This window comes from Macaca fascicularis, chromosome 7 (assembly GCF_037993035.2).
Source record: "Macaca fascicularis isolate 582-1 chromosome 7, T2T-MFA8v1.1".
NCBI lineage: Eukaryota > Metazoa > Chordata > Mammalia > Primates > Cercopithecidae > Macaca > Macaca fascicularis.
The window spans coordinates 31,948,356-31,968,949 of NC_088381.1; the positions used below are offsets into that span (position 1 = coordinate 31,948,356).

General features: G+C 41.6%; 1 protein-coding gene across 8 annotated transcripts in view; it reads right to left on the reverse strand.

The window, feature by feature from the left end:
- The window catches only part of DNAAF4 (dynein axonemal assembly factor 4), a 78,880-nt gene that overhangs the window by 47,830 nt on the left and 10,456 nt on the right, over positions 1–20,594 (reverse strand). For all 8 annotated transcript variants that reach the window (XM_073995854.1, XM_045395493.3, XM_045395492.3 and 5 more), the window contains one exon: positions 2,046–2,277. In XM_073995854.1, the coding sequence (XP_073851955.1) occupies positions 2,046–2,277 (232 nt within the window). The remainder of the gene's footprint in view (positions 1–2,045; positions 2,278–20,594) is intronic.

The window sequence follows — 20,594 nt, forward strand, 5'->3', positions numbered from 1 at the left end:
GGGATTACAGGTATGTGCCACTACACCCAGTTAATTTTGTAATTTTAGTAAAGATGGGGTTTCTCCATATTAGTCAGACTGGTCTCAAACTTCCAACCTCAGGTGATCTGCCCGCCTTGGCCTCCCAAAGTGCTGGAATTATAGGTGTGAGCCACTGCTCCCGGCCCATGTTCTCACTCATAAATGGGAGCTAAGCTATGAGGATGCCAAGGCATAAGAATGATATGGGCCTGGGGACTTGGGGTGAAGGATGCGGGGGTGAGGGATAAAAGACTACACATTGGCCGGGCGCGGTGGCTCAAGCCTGTAATCCCAGCACTTTGGGAGGCCGAGATGGGCGGATCACGAGGTCAGGAGATCGAGACCATCCTGGCTAACACGGTGAAACCCCGTCTCTACTAAGAAATACAAAAAATAACCGGGCGAGGTGGCAGCGCCTGTAGTCACAGCTACTCGGGAGGCTGAGGCCGGAGAATGGCGTGAACCCGGGAGGCGGAGCTTGCAGTGACCTGAGATCCGGCCACTGCACTCCAGCCTGGGCTACAGAGCGAGACGCCGTCTCAAAAAAAAAAAAAAAAAAAAAAAAAAAAAAAAAAAAGACTACACATTGAGTGCAGTGTACACTGCTTGGTTGATGGGTCTACCAAAATCTCAGAAATCACCACACATGTAACCAAACACCACCTGTTCCCCCAAAACTACTGAAATAATAATTTTAAAAACACACACACATACACACACAAAAACAGAAATATATTTGTATCAGCCATACATGGTGGCTCATGCCTACAATCCCAGCACTTTGGGAGGCCAAGGCAGGCAGATTGCTTGAGCTCACGAGTTCAAGACCAGCCTGGGCAACATGACAAAACCTCGTCTCTACAAAAAGTACAAAATACATTAGCTGGACGTTGAGGCACATGGCCTGTAGTCCCAGCTAAGGGAGGATGGCTTGAGCTGGGGAGGCAGAGGTTACAGTGAGCTGAGATCGCACCACTGCATTCCAGCCTGGGCGACAGAGCCAGACCTTCTCTCAAAAAAAAAAAAAGAAAAAAGAAAAAAAAATTACATTAATTTATCTAGTTTTGAACACATCAAGATTAAAAGCTAGAAGCAACCTTTATTTGCTGTAGAGTAAGTTTTCTTATAGTACTCATTTTCCTAAGTGATGTGAGGAAAAGGTCTTTTAATGAAATTCCTAGTTTCTTATCTCTAATGGAATAAATGAATGCTTCTGACACTGCTAGTCCACTCCAAGTCTTTTTGGGCCTGAGCCTGAGTTAAGCACTTATTTAACAACATCTCTGTAAATTTCAAAAGAAAGCACACAAGCAAAGAAGACACTCTTCTTTTTGAATCCTTGAATGAATCCTTGCTCATTTTTTTTTTTTTTAAACGGAGGAGTCTCACTCTGTTGCCCAGGCTGGAGTGCAGTGGCACGATCTCACTGCAACCTCCGCCTCCCAGATTCACGCCATTCTCCTGCCTCAGCCTCCCGAGTAGCTGGGACTACAGGTGCCTCCTTGTTCATTTATTAGAAAACTTCATTACCGGCCGGGCGTGGTGGCTCACGCCTGTAATCCCAGCACTTTGGGAGGCCGAGGTGGGCAGATCACGAGGTCAGGAGATAGAGACCATCCTGGCGAACACAGTGAAACCCTGTCTCTACTAAAAATACAAAAAATTAGCTGGGTGTGTTGGCGGGCGCCTGTAGTCCCAGCTACTCAGGAGGCTGAGGCAGGAGAATGGCGTGAACCCGGGAGATGGAGCTTGCAGTGAGCCGAGATCGTGCCACTGCACTCCAGCCTGGGCAGCAGAGCAAGACTCCATCTCAAAAAACAAAACAAAACAAAACAAAACAGAAAGAAAACTTCATTACCCCCGAAAGAAGAAATGTCTTTTACTTTAGTCTTTGTACTGAATTGCTTATTCTCAATATGCCAAAATAGTAACCTAATGCTGTGAATATATTTACAAAAAAAGAAAAGTGTCATATATACGTCACCAACAGGACTCACTACTCAAGAAAGTCTTAATCATTTTACCTTTTGGAGCAAGATTTCTTGATGCCGAATTTCTAGTACTAGTCTTATATTTTAATTTTTTTCTTTCTTCTTTAATTTGCTTTTCTTTTTGACATAATTTCTCTTCTTTCTGAATTTTTTTTTGCTCTTCAGCTTTTCTTTGACATTCTTTCCAGGCTTCCAATTCTTTAGTGGCTTTTATCCGTTCATTTTCTTTCATATCTTCTATTTTTTTCCTCTCTTCTTCTTCAATCTATAAAAATTGCAATTACCAAATTCTTTAAAATACATAAAAGCAACATTTCTTTAAATGAGAAATTCATTACAATAATTAATTATTCATACCTCTAAACTCTTGCCATTGTATGTGTAACAACAGATAGTAGTGAATTTTGAATTAAAATGGGAAAGGTAAATGATTCAGGAGAGAAACCATTGGTGTTGGCATCATGGAACAAAGGTTTTAGTCCCAGATCTACCATTAGCTATATGATCTTAGGCAATCACTTTCTCCAACCTCAGTTTACTTATATGTAAAATGTGGGCAGGCATTCAATTAGATGGTATCTAAGGGCTTGGTGGAAAAAATAATATAAATTTATTATTCTAGGAGTTAAGCCACTTCTCTCAAAATCTATACACACACACCAACACATATACTCAAACATTTGCTTTTCAACTTATCCCAAGTCTTACCCTGTCAACTGAAGTTGTGTCAACTGAAGAGGGAATAGTAGAAAAGGAAATAGGAAGGATGAACAAGATGGTCTGTCTCTGGTGGGTGGAAATATTTGAAGTCTTAATCCTGCTGCAAAACCTATGTTTGCACAGTTGTCTGACACTTTCGAAGAGCTAAATACCAGGTGAATTTGAAAGCAGTATCTTGTACAGGTGTGTAGCAACTTTTCTCCCTTTCACAAACTTCCCTCACATGGGCAAGAAAAAAAACCCCTGTGAAATAGAGTACCTAGTTGGTGTACATGAGTGACTCCATGTATCTGACTTCCCTATGGTAAGAAAGATTTCTTAACTCTATCCACGAGAGAAGCACTTACTTCAATGATCAAAATGCCTGTGCTATCCAATATAGTAGCCACTAGCCACAGGTGGTTAATTAACTACTTCAAATGTGGCTACTGAGACTCAGGAACTGAATTTTAAATTTTATTTAAGTTTCATTAATGTACATTTAAATTAATTTACATTTAAATAGGACATCTGAAGTGGTTCTAGAATATGGATATGCTAGGATGAAGGTCCCTAAAGGTTGTATTACTTTAAAATAGAGATTTAACATTACAAGTATGAAACCTGTGCACTCAAAGGTGCTCTATAATATCTACATGACATAATACTCTCTTCTAGAAGACTGATTATTTTCCTGTGAGATGCTGACTTTAAAATAAATTTCACAGGACATTGAATGAAAATTTCCTGTAGTCCCAATTTTACCTCAGGCTTAAAATTAAGCACAAAATATGCTAATTATTACTACATATTAAGTTCAGAGAGTTGCCAGTGAGCTGCCAACAGACTGAACCAGGAAGAATCTACACATGGCAATGAAACAAAATTTAAATGACTCACAATAAGGCATGATGAACACTCCGTGTTAGAGAGGAAGCCACAACCTAAAAGAAGACGACTTCACCCAGCCTAATTACATGTCTGCCTTTTTTCACTCTCTGCCCCAAGACATGAAAAAGAAAGAATATGTGAAGAGTCAGACACCCTCACCCATCATAATCTCTGCAAGAAGAATGAATTTTACATGAAGTTTTTAAAATGCATAAGACTAAGTCTTAATTACCAAAAATGAGACTGTTCTTACAATGAAAAATAACAGGAAAGTTCTGGTATTATAGCCAAGATGTAGTTAAGGGAACTATATGCATAATGTTAATTTATAATAAGCTATATTAGAGACAGAAATAGTCCAGCTCTTCAGAAAGAAGTGATGAAGAGGAGAAACCAAGAAAGGCTTCACAGAGTAAGTAAAGGAACTACAATGAAGAGAAAAACACGAAGAAGAAAGTAACACAAAGCTTATGAAAAACAGAAAAGAGAGACTACATGCACCAAAGAAAAACAGAGAGTACAATGACCAGGCACGGTGGCTCATGCCTGTAATCCCAGCACTTTGGGAGGCCGAAGCAGGCAGATCATCTGAGGTCAGGAGTTCGAGACCAGCCTGGCCAACACTGTGAAACCCTGTTCTACTAAAAAATACAGAAATTAGCCAGGCATGGTGGCAGGTGCCTTAATCCCAGCTACTTGGGGGGCAGAGGCAGAAGAATCGTTTGAACCCGGGAGGTGGAGGTTGCAGTGAGCCGAGATAAAGTCACTGCACTCAAACCTGGGGAGAAAAGAGCGAGACTTCTCTCAAAAAAAAAAAAAAAAAGAAAGAAAGAAAAAGAAAAACAAGAGTGTACAGAGAAAAAAAAACTGTTTACGCCTCTTATATACCCTCACAACACTCCATAGTTCACTTGCAGTCACCAAATTTGTGGGTTTTTCCTATGCTTACCAATTCTCTAACACCAGCTAATTCAGTTCTGACATTATCTACCTGGAGTTAGCATTAGATCCCACAGGTTACAGGCTCAATTCCACAAGACAGTCCCCATATAGGTGCCAATCATAAATCCAGGTCTCCCATGTTTCTTTCTTTTTTTTTTTTTTTTTTTTTGAGACGGAGTCTCACTCTGTCGCCCAGAGTGGAGTGCAATGGCGTGATCTCTGCTCACTGCACGCTCCGCCTTCCAGGTTCACATCATTCTCCTGCCTCAGCCTCCTGAGCAGTTGGGACTACAGGTGCCCACCACCACGCCTGGCTAATTTTTGTATTTTTAGTACAGCTGGGGTTTCACTGTGTTAGCCAGGATGGTCTCAATCTCCTGACCTCATGATCCGCCCACCTTGGCCTCCCAAAGTGCTGGGATTACAGGTCTGAGCCACCGCACCCGGCCCAAACAATTCTTAAAGATATTTTATTATTTATTTATTTACTTATTTATTTTGAGATGGAGTCTGGCTCTGTCACCCAGGTTGGAGTGCAGTAGCACGATCTTCACTCACTGCAACCTCTGCCTCTCGGGTTCAAACAATTCTCCTGCCTCAGCCTCCTGAGTAGCTGAGATTACAGGCATGTACCACCACACCCGTCTAATTTTTATATTTTTAGTAGAGCTGGGGTTTCACCATGTTGGCCAGGCTGGTGTCGAACTCCTGACTTCAAATGATCCACCCGCCTCAACCTCCCAAAGTGCTAGGATTACAGGTGTGAGCCACCGCACCCAGCCCTTAAAGATATTTAAAATAAAAATCATCTAATATAGGAAAGACACAATTTAACATAGACACTGACAAATATTAAACAATCCTTGAAGGTCTTTTAAAGAAAAACAGTCCGGCACAGTGGCTCAAGCCTGTAATCCCAGCACTTTGGGAGGCCGAGATGGGCAGATCATGAGGTCAGGAGATCGAGACCATCCTGGCTAACACGGTGAAACCCCATCTCTACTAAAAATACAAAAAATTAGCCGGGGAGGTGGTGGGCACCTATAGTCCCAGCTACTAAGGAGGCTGAGGCAGGAGAATGGCGTGAACCTGGGAGGCGGAGCTTGCAGTGAGCCGAGATAGCGCCACTGCACTCCAGCCTGGGCGACAGAGCAAGACTCCGTCTCAAAAAAAAAAGAAAAATCATCTAATACAGGGAAGATACAACGGAGGAAACTGCAGTAACAGAAAAATTCAGAAGGCTAAAATAATAATCATTGTACATAAAGGAACTGGATGGTGGGGGGCAGTGGCTCACGCATGAAATCCCAGCACTTTGGGAGGCCCAGGCAGGTTGATCACTTGAGGTCAGGAGTTCAAGAACAGCCTAGCCAACATGGTGAAACCCCGTCTATACTAATAATACAAAAATTAGGCGGGCATGATAGCACACACCTGTAATCCCAGCTACTTGGGAGGCTGAGGCAGGAGAATCACATGAACCTCGGAGGCAGAGATTGCAGTGAGCCACGATCGCCCCCTGCACTCTAGCCTGGGCGACACAGTGAGACTCTTTCTCAAAAAGAAAAATAATAATAATAATAAAATAAAATAAAGAAATTGGGTTTTAGGTGTTTGTACTGTTCAAAAAAGGATGCCATTTACTACAGGCTATTAGTTTAATACAGACAGCAAATACAACTAATAGGAGAATAATGAATAATTCCTAAACCAAATTTTTGAAAAACAGGAAACGTATAATTCTTTTAATCTAGAATGAATGAATGGTCAATAAGGCATTGTTCTTTTTAAGCCAATCCCACTTGTGAATTACATGCAAAAATTATAAATAAAATATTAGCAAACTCAGCCCAGTGCGGAGGCTCACGCCTGTAATCCCAACACTTTGGGAAGCCGAGTTAGGCGAATCACCTGAGGTCAGGAGTTCGAGACCAGCCTGGCCAAAATGGCAAAACTCCCATCTCTACTAAAAATACAAAAATTAGCTGGGCATGGTGGCACACAACTGTAGTCCCAGCTACTCGGGAAGCTCAGGCAGGAGAATCTCTTGAACCTGGGCGGTGGAGGCTGCAGTAAGCTGAGATCATGCCACTGCACTCCAGCCTGGGTGACAGGGCAAGACTCTGTCTCAAAAAAATAAAAATAAAAAATAAAAGAAATATTAGAAATATTTCCAGCAAAATCACTAAGGCAAGTATACCTAATGTTTTACTATTTTCCTAGAGGTCAGAACCTAAATGATAAAATTTTAAAAATAAGAAATACAAATATAGATTACAAGGAGATAGAATTGCCACCATTTGCAAATAGTACACTACTTAAAATAACCAAAATAATAAAGTGACAAACCAAAGAAAATTCAGCACAGCAGTCACATATAAGATCAACTAGCCGGGCGCAGTGGCTCATGCCTGTAATCCCAATGCTTTGGGAGGCCGAGGTGGGCGGATCACAAGGTCAGGAGTTCGAAACCGGCCTGGCCAACATGGTGAAACCCTGTCTCTACTAAAAATATAAAAATTAGGTAGCCGTGGTGGGGCATGCCTGTAGTCCCAGCAACTCAGGAGGCTGAGGCAGAAGAATCGCTTGAACCCAGGAGGTGGAGGTTGCAGTGAGCCAAGATTACGCCACTGCACTCCAGCCTGGGGGACAGCATGAGGCTCCATCTCAAAAGAAAAAAAAAAGATCAACTTATACAAACTTACAAAAACAAACTTACTTTCCTACAAACTGGCAATAAATAATTAGAAACTACAATGGAAACATTAATTTCATCAGCAATTACCAGAAAAACATAAATGAATAAGTTTAGCAAAATATAAGCAAGTCATAAGGCCAGGCGTGGTGGTTCACGTCTGTAATCCTAGCATTTTAGGAGGCTGAGGTGGGTGGATTACCTGAAGTTGGGAGTTTAAGACCAGCCTGGCCAACATGGTGAAACCCCGTCTCTATCAAAAGTACAAAAAATTAGCCAGGTGCAGTGGCACGCGCCTGTAATCCCAGCTACTCTGGAGGCTGAGGAAGGAGAATTGCTTGAACCCAGGAGGTGGACGTTGCAGTGAGTGGGCCAAGATCGCGCCACTGCACTCCAGCCTGGGCTACAGAGAGAAACTTTGTCTTAAACACAAAATAAACAAACAAAAAATATAAAAGCAAGTCACAAATGGGTATTAAATAATTTTGCTGAGAGATGTAAAGTAAATCCAAATAAATGGAGATAAATGCCATGTTCCTGGAGGGAAATCTCAATATTATAAATATGTTGATGCTCTGCAAATTTACAAAGTCAATGTAAATTCAATCAACATACCAAGAGGACTTCTTAGGAAACTGGATAAGTAAATATAAAATTCATCTGCAAAGACAAGGTGCAGATTTTGTGGCAACATGAAGAGGCTGGCAATTCTCCTCCACAAATATTAAGGATAAAACTGGATAAAATGATCAAAAACAACCATTTCGGGGGACTGGAAATTAACCAAAAGAAGATTCCAAAGAAGTCTTTAGTCTAGAAAACTGCTAAAGTTCTAAGTATGAACCGTAAGAAGCTGTGCCCTTCGGCCTGAGGTTGCTCCTAACACCCGCTCCCAGCTAGGATGATGAGCCTGGCAATTTTACAGACTGAGTATCCCTCGTCCAAAATGCTTGGAACTAGAAGTGTTTCAGATTTTGGATTTTTTTCAGATTTTGGAATATTGCAGAATACATACTGGTTGAGCATCCTTACTCCGAAAATCTGAAACCCAAAATGCTCCAGTGAGCGCTTCCTTTGAGCATTGTGTTGGTGCTCAGAAGTTACAGATTTTGGGGCATTTCAGATTCTGTATTTTTTTATTATAAATGCTCAACCCATACCAACATGAAACTACCAAAAAGAACCTAGCAGCTTCTTGCTACAAAGGGTGGGCTCATTTCTGGGTAGGGCAGTGAAAACCTGTAGTGTTGGTGGATAAAAGTGGTGGGCTTGGTTGGGAATAAAGAGGAAAAATGTGCAGTTGATCTGAGGTTGAGGTCCTGGTTAGGATAAGTGCCTAGGTAGTCAGAAATTTAGTGGAAAGATCATGTAAATGAGACAGCTACGGATGCATGGTGAGTTTATCACAACCTTTTAAGGCTCTCTTATGAAACAGTGGATAGAAGACAGTGAGATGACATGTTCAAAGTACAGACAGAAAAAAACAAAACTATAAACCACAAAATTTATATTTACCAAAACTATTATTCACAAGTGAAAGCAAAATACATGCCAAGACAAATGAAAACTGAGGGAATATGTTGCTAATAGACCTGCTCTGTAAGATACACTTTTTTAAAAAAGGGCCAGGCATGGGGAGGTGGCTCACACCTGCAATCCCAGGTGTGATTTGGGATGCCAAGGCAGGAGGATCTCTTGAGGCCAGGAGTTCAAGACCCGCCTGGGTAACACAGAGTATCCCCATCTTTTTTTTTTTCGAGACAGAGTCTTGCTCTGTAGCCCAGGCTGGGGTGCAGTGGCCGGATCTCAGCTCACTGCAAGCTCCGCCTCCCGGGTTTACGCCATTCTCCTTCCTCAGCCTCCCTAGTAGCTGGGACTACAGGCGCCTGCCACCTCGCCCAGCTAGTTTTTTTTTTTTTTTTTTTTTTTTTGTATTTTTTAGTAGAGACAGGGTTTCACCAAGTTGGCCAGGATGGTCTCGATCTCCTGACCTCGTGATCCGCCCGTCTGGGCCTCCCAAAGTGCTGGGATTACAGGCTTGAGCCACCGCGCCCAGCCGAGGATCTCCATCTTTACTACACAGGCATGGTGACATGTGCATGTAGTCTCAGCTACTCAGGAGACTGAGGCAGGAAAACTGCTTGAGACCAGAAGTTTGAAGCTACAGTGAGCTATGACTGTACCACTGCACTCTAACCTGGACAGCAGAGTGAGACCTTATCTCTTAAAAGAGAAAAGAAAACAAAGGTACACTAAAAAGAGATCTTCAGGCTAAAAGGAAAATGATACCAGATATTAACTAATTCATATCTACAGCAAAGAATGAAGAGTATGGGAAATGGTGAATATGTGGGTAAGCATAAAAGACAATACAAACAGATTTTTTTAATGTGGTCTATACATATTAATAGAACATGATTCAGCCTTAAAAAGGAAGGAAATTTTGACACAAGCTAAAATAAGGATGAACCTTGAAGACAAAGTATGCTAAAAAATATAAAATGGTCACAAAAGGACAAACACTGTGTAATTCCACTTACATGAAGTACCTAAAATAGTCAAATTCATAGAAACAAAAAGTAGAATGGTGGCTGTCAAGGGCTGGGAGGATGGGGAATAGAGAATTATTGTTTAACGGGTACAGAGTTTTAATTGTGCAAGATGAAAAGAGTTCTGGAGGGCTGGGCACAGTGGCTCACGCCTGTAATCCCAGCACTTTGGGAGGCTGAGGGGGGTGGATCACCTGAGGTCAGGAGTTAACAGACCAACCTGGCCAACTTGGTGAAACCCCTTCTCTACTAAAAATACAAAAAATTAGCCGTGCATAGTGGCACATGCCTGTAATCCCAGCTACTCGGGAGGCTGAGGCAGGAGAATTACTTGAACCTGGGAGGCGGAGGTTACAGTAAGCTGAGATCGTGCCACTGCACTCCAGCCTGGGCGACACAGTGAGACTCCAACTCAAAAGAAAAGAAAAGAAAAGAGTTCTGGAGATGGCAGTAGTGATGGTTGCCAACATACTTAATGCCACTGAACTATATACTTAAAGATAGTAAATTTTATGTTAGGTATATTTTACCACAATTAGAAAATAAACTTTTTAAAAATACAATATATATATATTTTTGCTTTCTGCTCTTCATTTATTTAAAAACCTAAGATTTTTTGAGAAACAATGATTTTTAATGTAAAATCATAACACATATTGTTGGGATTACAAGTATATATGCATATACATATACCTGAATGGCACTAATAGCACAAAGGTAGGAGTAGAAAATGGAGTTATATTAGAGCAAGTTGCTATATTTTACTGGAACTGAGTCAGTATTAACCTGAAGTAGATTGTGATCAGTTAAAGGAACATAGGACAACAACTGAAAAATAAATTTTAGGAGGTTCCAAGATGGCCGAATAGGAAAAACTCCAGTCTACAGCTCCCAGCGTGAGCAACGCAGAAGACGGGTGATTTCTGCATTTCCAACTGAGGTACCAGGCTCATCTCACTGGGGCTTGTCAGACAGTGGGTGCAGCCCACAGAGTGTGCACCAAAGCACGGCGGGGCATCACCTCACCCGGGAAGCACAAGGAGTTAGGGAAATTCCCTTTCCTAGCCAAGGGAAGCTGTGACAGACAGTACCTGGAAAATCGAGACACTCCCACTCTAATATTGCACTTTTCCAACGGTCTTAACAAGTGGCACACCAGGAGATTATATCTCGTGTCTGGCCCGGAGGGTCCCATGCCCATGAAGCCTCGCTCACTGCTAGCACAGCAGTCTGAGATCGAACTTCAGGGCGGCAGCAAGGGGTAGAAAAGACCTTAAATAACCTGATGGACCTGAAAACCACCACATGAGAACTACATGATGCATGCACAAGCTTCAGTAGCCGATTCGATCAAGTGGAAGAAAGGGTATCAGTGACTGAAGATCAAATTAATGAAATGAAGCGAAAAGAGAAGTTTAGAGAGAAAAGAATAAAAAGAAACAAAGCCTCCAAGAAATATGGGACTATGTGAAAAGACCAAATCTACGTCTGATTGGTGTACCTGAAAGTGACGGGGAGAATGGAACCAAGGTGGAAAACACTCTTCAGGATATTATCCAGGAGAACTTCCCCAACCTAGTAAGGCAGGTCAACATTCAAATTCAGGAAATACAGAGAACGCCACAAAGATACTCCTCGAGAAGAGCAACTCCAAGACAGGTAATTGTCAGATTCACCAAAGTTGAAATGAAGGAAAAGTATTAAGGGCATTCAGAGAGAAAGGTCAGGTTACCCACAAAGGGAAGCCCATCAGACTAACAGCAGATCTCTTGGCAGAAATTCTACAAGCCAGAAGAGAGTAGGGGCCAATATTCAACATTCTTAAAGAAAAGAACTTTCGGCCGGGCGCGGTGGCTCAAGCCTGTAATCCCAGCACTTTGGGAAGCCGAGACGGGCGGATCACGAGGCCAGGAGATCGAGAGACGATCCCGGCTAACACGGTGAAACCCCGTCTCTACTAAAAAAATACAAAAAAACTAGCCGGGCGAGGTGGCGGGTGCCTGTAGTCCCAGCTACTCGGGAGGCTGAGGCAGGAGAACGGCGTAAACCCGGGAGGCGGAGCTTGCAGTGAGCTGAGATCCGGCCACTGCACTCCAGCCTGGGTGACAGAGCAAGACTCCGTCTCAAAAAAAAAAAAAAAAAAAAAAAAAAAAAAAGAACTTTCAACCCAGAATTTCACATCCAGCCAAACTAAGCTTCATAAGTGAAGGAGAAATAAAACCCCTTACAGACAAGCAAATGCTGAGAGATTCTGTCACCACCAGGCCTGCCTTACAAGAGCTCCTGAAGGAAGCACTAAACATGGAAAAGAACAACCGGTACCAGCCACTGCAAAAACATTACAAAATGTAAAGACCATCGACGCTAAGAAGAAACTGCATCAACTAACGTGCAAAATAACCAGCTAACATCATAATGACAGGATCAAATTCACAAATAACAATATTAACCTTAAATGTAAAAGGACTAAATGCTCCAATGAAAAGACACAGACTGGCGCATTGGATAAAGACTCAAGACCCATCAGTGTGCTGTATTTAGGAGACCTATCTCACGTGCAGAGACACATACAAGCTCCAAATAAAGGGATGGAGGAAGATCTACCATGCAAATGGAAAACAAAAAAAAAGCAGGGGTTGCAATCCTAGTCTCTGATAAAACAGACTTTAAACCAACAAAGATCAAAAGAGACAAAGAAGGCCATTACATAATGGTAAAGGGATCAATTCAACAAGAAGAGCTAACTATCCTAAATATGTATTCACCCAATACAGGAGCACCCAGATTCATAAAGCAAGTCCTTAGAGACCTACAAAGAGACTTAGACTCCCACACAATAATAATGGGAGACTTTAACACCCCACTGTCAACATCAGACAGATCAACGAGACAGAAAGTTAAAAGGATATCCAGGAACTGAACTCGGCTCTGCACTAAGAGGACCTAATAGACATCTACAGAACTCTCCACCACAAATCAACAGAAATACATTCTTTTCAGCACCACATTGCACTTATTCCAAAATTGACCACATAGTTGGAAGTAAAGCACTCCTCAGCAAATGTAAAACAACAGAAATTATCACAAACTGTCTCTCAGACCACAGTGCAATCAAACTAGAACTCAGCATTAAGAAACTCACTCAAAACTGCTCAATTACAGGGAAACTGAACAACCTGCTCCTCAATGACTACTGGGCACATAACTAAATGAACGCAGAAATAAAGATGTACTTTGTAACCAATGAGAACAAAGACACAACATATTAGAATCTCTGGGACACATTTAAAGCAATGTGTAGAGGGAAATTTATAGCACTAAATGCCCACAAGAGAAAGCAGGAAAGATCTAAAATCGACACCCTAAGATCACAATTAAAAGAACTAGAGAAGCAAGAGCAAACACATTCAAAAGCTAGCAGAAGGCAAGAGATAACTAAGATCAGAGCAAAACTGAAGGAGATAGAGACACAAAAAACTCTTCAAAAAAAAATCAATGAATCCAGGAGCTGGTGTTTTGAAAAGATCAACAAAATTGATAGACCACTAGCAAGACTAATAAAGAAGAAAAGAGAGAACAATCAAATAGATGCAACAAAAAATGATAAAGGCGATATCACCACTGATCCCACAGAAATACAAACTACCATCAGAGAATACTATAAACACCTCTATGCAAATAAACTAGAAAATCTAGAAGAAATGGATAAATTTCTGGACAAATACACCCTGCCAAGACTAAACCAGGAAGAAGTTGAATCCCTGAATAGACCAATGGCAGGCTCTGAAATTAAGGCAATAATTAAAAGCCTACCAACCAAAAAAAGTCCAGGACCAGACGGATTCACAGTCAAATTCTGCCAGAGGTACAAAGAAGAGCTGGTATCATTCCTTCTGAGACTACTCCAATCAACAGAAAAAGAGGGAATCCTCCCTAACTCATTTTATGAGGTCAGCATCACCCTGATACCAAAGCCTGGCAGAGACACAACAAAAAAAGAGAATTTTAGACCAATATCCCTGATGAACATCGATGCAAAATTCCTCAATAAAATACTGGCAAACTGAATCCAGCAGCACATCAAAAAGCCTATCCACCACAATCAAGTTGGCTTCATCCCTGGGATGCAAGGCTGATTCAACATACGCAAATCAAAAAACGTAATCCATCACATAAACAGAACCAAAGACAAAAACCACATGATTATCTCAATAGATGCAGAAAAGGTATTCAACAAAATTCAACAGCCCTTCATGCTAAAAACTCTCAATAAACTAGGTATTCATGGGACATATCTCAAAATACTAAGAGCTATTTATGACAAATCCACAGACGATATCATACTGAATTGGCAAAAACTAGAAGCATTCCCTTTGAAAACTGGCACAACACAGGGATGCCCTCTCTCACCACTCCTACTCAACATAGTGTTGGAAGTTCTGGCCAGGGCAATCAGGCAGGAGAAAGAAATAAAGGGTATTCAATTAGGAAAAGAGGAAGTCAAATTGTCCCTGTTTGCAGATGACATGATTGTATATTTAGAAAACCCAATGTCTCAGCCCAAAATCTCCTTAAGTTGATAAGCAACTTCAGCGAAGTCTCAGGATACAAAATCAATGTGCAAAAATCACAAGCATTTCTATACATCAAGAACAGACAGAGAGCCAAATCATGAGTGAACTCCCATTCACAATTGCTTCAAAGAGAGTAAAATACCTAGGAATCTAACTTACAAGGGATGTGAAGGACCTCTTCAAGGAGAACTACAAACCACTGCTCAATGAAATAAAAGAGGACACAAACAAATGGAAAAACATTCCATGCTCATGGATAGGAAGAATCAATATCGTGAAAATGGCCATATTGCCCAAGGTAATTTACAGATTCAATGCCATCCCCATCAAGCTGCCAATGACTTTCTCCACAGAATTGGAAAAAACTACTTTAAAGCTCATATGGAACCAAAAAGGAGCCCACATTGCAAGACAATCCTAAACAAAAAGAACAAAGCTGGAGGCATCACGCTACCTGACTTCAAACTATACTACAAGGCTTCAGCAACCAAAACAGCATGTTACTGGTACCAAAACAGAGATATAGACCAATGGAACAGAACAGAGACCTCAGAACTAATACCACACATCTACAGCCATCTGATCTTTGACAAACCTGAGAAAAACAAGAAAAGGGGAAAGGATTCCCTATTTAATAAATGGTGCTGGGAAAACTGGCTAACCATATGTAGAAAGCTGAAACTGGATCCCTTCCTTACACCTTATACAAAAATTAATTCAAGATGGATTAAAGACTTAAATGTTAGACCTAAAACCATAAAAACCCTAGAAGAAAACCTAGGCAATACCATTCATGACATAGGAATGGGCTAGGACTTTATGACTAAAACACTAAAAGCAACAAAAGTCAAAATAGAAAAACGGGATCTAATTAAACTAAAGAGCTTCTGCACAGCAAAAGAAACTACCATCAGAGTGAACAGGCAACCTACAGAATGGGAGAAAATTTTTACAATCTACCCATCTGACAAAGGGCTAATATCCAGAATCTACAAATCTACAAAGAACTTAAACAAATTTACAAGAAAAAATCAAACAACCCCATCAAAAAGTGGGCAAAGGATATGAACAGACATTTCTCAAAAGAAGACATTTATGCAGCCAACAGACACATGAAAAAATGCTCATCATCACTGGCCATCAGAGAAATGCAAGTCAAAACCACAATGAGACACCATCTCACACCAGTTAGAATAGCGATCATTAAAAAGTCAGGAAACAACAGGTGCTGGAGAGGATGTGGAGAAATAGGAACGCTTTTACACTGTTGGTGGGACTGTAAACTAGTTCAACCATTGTAGAAGACAGTATGGTGATTCCTCAAGGCTCTAGAACCAGAAACACCATTTGACCCAGCCATCCCATTACTGGGTGTATACCCAAAAGATTATAAATCATGCTGCTATCTTTACATGCACACATATGTTTATTGCAGTACTATACACAATAGCAAAGACTTGGAACCAACCCAAATGCCCATCAATGATAGATTGGATTAAGAAATGTGGGCAGGGCGCGGTGGCTCAAGCCTGTAATCCCAGCACTTTGGGAGGCCGAGACGGGTGGATCACGAGGTCAGGAGATCGAGACCATCCTGGCTAACACGGTGAAACCCCGTCTCTACCAAAAAATACAAAAAACTAGCCGGGCGAGGTGGCGGGCGCCTGTAGTTCCAGCTACTTGGGAGACTGAGGGGCAGGAGAATGGCGTGAACCCGGGAGGCGGAGCTTGCAGTGAGCTGAGATCCGGCCATTGCACTCCAGCCTGGGCGACAGAGCGAGCCTCCGTCTCAAAAAAAAAAAAAAAGAAAAAGAAATGTAGCACATATACACCATGGAATACTATGCAGCCATAAAAAACGATGAGTTCATGTCCTTTGTAGGGACATGGATGAAGCTGGAAACCATCATTCTCAGCAAACTATCGCAAGGACATAAAACCAAACACCACATGTTCTCACTCACAGGTGGGAATTGAACAATGAGAACACTCGGACACAGGATAGGGAACATCACACACTGGGGCCTGTTGTGGGGTGAGGCGAGGGGGAAGGGATAACATTAGGAGATATACCTCATGTAAATGACGAGTTAATGGGTGCAGCACACCAACATGGCACATGTATACATATGTAACAAAGCTGCACGTTGTGCACACGTACCCTAGAACTTAAAGTATAACAATAAAAAAAAAGAAAAAGAAATTTTAAAAATATTTAAAAATATATGTAAATATGTATGTATTATGTATGTAATCCTAGCACTTTGGGAGGCTGAGGCGAGTGGATCACCTGAGGTCAGGAGTTCGAGACCAGCCTGGTCAACATGGTGAAACCCCGTCTCTACAAAAATACAAAAATTAGCCCGGCGTGGTGGCAGACGCCTGTAATTCCAGCTACTCGGGAGGCTGAGGCAGGAGAATCGCTTGAATCTGGGAGGTGGAGGTTGCAGTGAACTGAGATCACGCCACTGCACTCCAGCCTAGGTGACAAGAGTGAGACTGTCTCAAAAAAATAAAAAATAAAATAAAATAACAAATAAAATAGAATAAAATGGCAAAGCAGTTCATTGCGGTCTTTTTGTACATTAGTTATACATGCCCATGATAAACACGGCATGTGCATTCACTGATAAGGATCATTTTGAGGTCCTATGGCATTACCTAGACAACTAGCAACTCATACCTTATCTGCATGATCAGGCAAAGTTCTTTCAAAGATTAAGGTTTCTGGGTTTCAACTTTAAGAAACCACAGCAGAATAACACACTTCAAATTTGACCTATCCAGTTTAAAAGATCAGTCGGAAAAAAGAGTTCCACTGAAGTGGAAAACAAAACAAAAACAAGAAATGATTAAAAAAAAAAAAAAAATTCAAGATAGAAGTTGGTAACCTACAGAACAAAATAGTGAAGAAGGAAAGCAGGCAGTAGCAGCCAAGATTACCAAAAAGGAAAAAAAGCATTTTGGAAGATTAGTCTGGCATCAGTATTCCAAGCTTCCACTAATCACCTCACATCCCTATACCTCCACCTCAATCTCTCCCTTTCTGCCGATGACCCTGCCTCGTGTTTTTGTTTGTTTGGTTGTTTTTTTGTTTTTGTTTTTTTTTTTTTGAGATGAAATTTCACTCTTTGTCACCCAGGCTGGAGTGCAATGGCATGATCTCGGCTGACTGCAACCTCCACTTCCTGGGTTCAGGCAATTCTCCTGACTCAGCCTCCAGAGTAGCTGGGATGACAGGTAGCTGCCACCACACCTGGCTAATTTGTGTATTTTTAGTAGAGACAGGGTTTCACCATATTGACCAGGCTGAAATCGAACTCCTGACCTCAGGTGATCTGCCCGCCTCGGCCCTCCAAAGTGCTGGAATTACAGGCATGAGCCACCCTGCCCGGCCAACCCTGCTTCTTTACCAAGCAAAGTAAAAATTCCTTTAATTATCTGTGTGCTTAAGAATTTTCCAGATCCTTAGATATCCATTCTTTGTTCCTTCTGGGCAACATAGTGAGATCCCATCTCTAAAAAATTACAAAAAAATTAGCAGGGCATGGTGGCATATGCCTATAGTCCCAGCTACTTGGGAAGCTGAGATGGGAGGATCTCTTGAGCCTGGAAGGTCAATGCAGTGAGTTGTAACTGCACTCCAACCTGGACAACAGGTCCTGTCTCCAAAAAAAAATTTTTTTTTTAATTAACAAAAAAGATAAAATATCCCCACATCACCAGAAAATGGCTCCATCATCAATCTTCTCTCTTGTATTATCAACCTTCCCCTCTTTACTAGCTTCCTTCTTCAACATATAAGTATGCTCAAAATTTCTCCATCTTTACAAAAACTCTGCCTCCTCCCTGCAACCTCTTCAAACTCAGTAGCCAGAACGAGCTTCCTAAAAGACAAACCCAACTAATGTTACATTTTTGTTGAAAATCCCTTAAGAGAGTTCTCTATTACCTTTGAGAAATTTTTTCAAAATCTAAGGATATTATTTCTGACCAATACATGTTCCCTTGTGTTCCTTATTTTCATATACTTATTCAAACTGTGATGTCATTTTCCCATTATACCTCGCTTTCCAAGAAGAAGTATAATCTATTTTTCCAATCTTTAAATCTGAACTTGGGTATGAGACTTGATTTGGCTAATGGTACATTAGGAAATATGACACAGCAGGGGTTTTAAAAGCACTTCTGCAATGGGGTTTGCCCTCTCTTGCTACCAGGAACCTAACTGTGATTCATTCTCCAGGATTCAGCTTGACCATACTCTCAGAAGGAAATACCAATCTTTTTTTTTTTTTTTTTTTTTTAGACGGAATCTCACTCTGTCGCCCAGGCTGGAGTGCAGTGGCGTGATCTCGGCTCGCTGCAAGCTCCGCCTCCTGGGTTCACGCCATTCTCCTCCTCAGCCTCTTGAGTAGCTGGGACTACAGGCGCCCGCCACCACGCCTGGCTAATTTTTTGTATTTTTTTAGTAGAGACGAGGTCTCACCGTGTTAGCCAGGATGGTCTCGCTCTCCAGACCTCATGATCCACCCGCCTCGGGCTGGGATTACAGGCGTGAGCCACCGCGCCCGTCCGAAATACCAATCTTGTACCAGTGGGTTTTTTTTTCTTTTTCTTTCTTTTTTCTTTTTCTTCTTTTTTCTTTGAGACAGGGTCTTACTCTCACCCAGGCTGGAATGCAGCAGTGCAATGATCTTGGCTTATGCAACTTTCACCTCCCAGATTCAAGTGATCCTCCTACCTCAGCCTCCCAAGTAGCTGGAACTACAGGTGCACACCACCACGCCTGGCTAATTTTTTTGTATTTTTAGTAGAGATGGGGTTTTGCCATGTTGCCCAGGCTGGTCGCAAACCAGTGTTTTCTTTCTATCCTCCAATGATCACTTATGAATATTTGGTACAACCTTTGATTTTTCTTGTCTGTTACCCTCTTTAGACTATGAGTAAAGTGAAAGTGAAGACTGGCTTGTTCAGCTCTGTCTCAGCACCTTTCACGGTGTTCAATAATGTTTGTTAGTTAATGAATGATAGATCTGCAACAAAGATACAGAGAAGCTGATGTAGTGAACCAAATCAGAAACAATAATGACTTGAAATAAAGGTGCATGTAAACATACATAAAACTCAGCTGGGCACGGTGGCTCATGCCTATAATCCCAGCACTTTGGGAGGCTGAGGCAGGCAGATCACTTGAGGACAGAAGTTTAAGACCAGCCTGGCCAACATAGTGAAACCCCATCTCTACCAAAAAATGCAAAAACTAGCCGGGCGTGGTGGCACATGCCTGTAGTCCCAGCTACTGGGGAGGCTGAGGCAGGACAATCACTTGAACCTGAAAGGTGGAGGTTGCAGTGAGCCAAGATCGAGTCACTGTACTCCAGCTTGGGCAACAGAATGAGACCCTGTCTCAAAACAAACAAACAAACAAACAAAGAAAAAAAATTACCATTATTAATATTGTCACACAATATCCGAAACCATTGTTTTATGGAGCTTAAAAGAGAGCCAAAGAGAGTCAAAATAGCAGATGGTTTATCTTCCTCCGGGCCCTATTAAGTACAGATGTGGATCATCTCACTATCATCAGCCCGAGAATGAAGCAGGCACAAAGAAAAGGCAGTGCTAGAGATGCTGCAGAGAGATGGGGTCCAAACGTTGATTTAACCACATCTGATCATTGTTCTATCTCTGAACTTTTTTTGCTAGATGAGTCAAATCCCCTTTATAATTAAATCCTAATCTTTTAAATTTAAACAGAGTAAACTATAAAATGGCCACGAATTCTTCCCATCCCTATATACATACTACTTTGCAATGTGACTTAATCCTTCTTTCCAAGAAGAGGTACAGTGTATTTTTCCAATCCTTAAATCTGGGCTTGGCTATGTGACTTGCTGTGGCTAATGGTACATTAGCAAATATGACACAGTAGAAGCTTTAAAAGCACTTGTGCAGTGGGGCTTTCCCTCTCTTGATGCTAGGATTCTTAAGACTACCAAGCAAAGAAACCTGGGCTAGGCTCCTGAAGGATGAGATACTACATGGGGAGACGCTTCAGTTCTCTCAGTCAAGGCTCTAGACATGTGAGTGAAGCCACCCTAGAACGTCCAGTCACAACTGAGCCAGCCTCAGAGTACAAGAATCATCTAACCAACACAAAAAAGTTTGAGAAATAAGTGTTTGTTGTTTTAAGCCACTAACTTTTGGATGGTTTGTTACACAGTGTTAC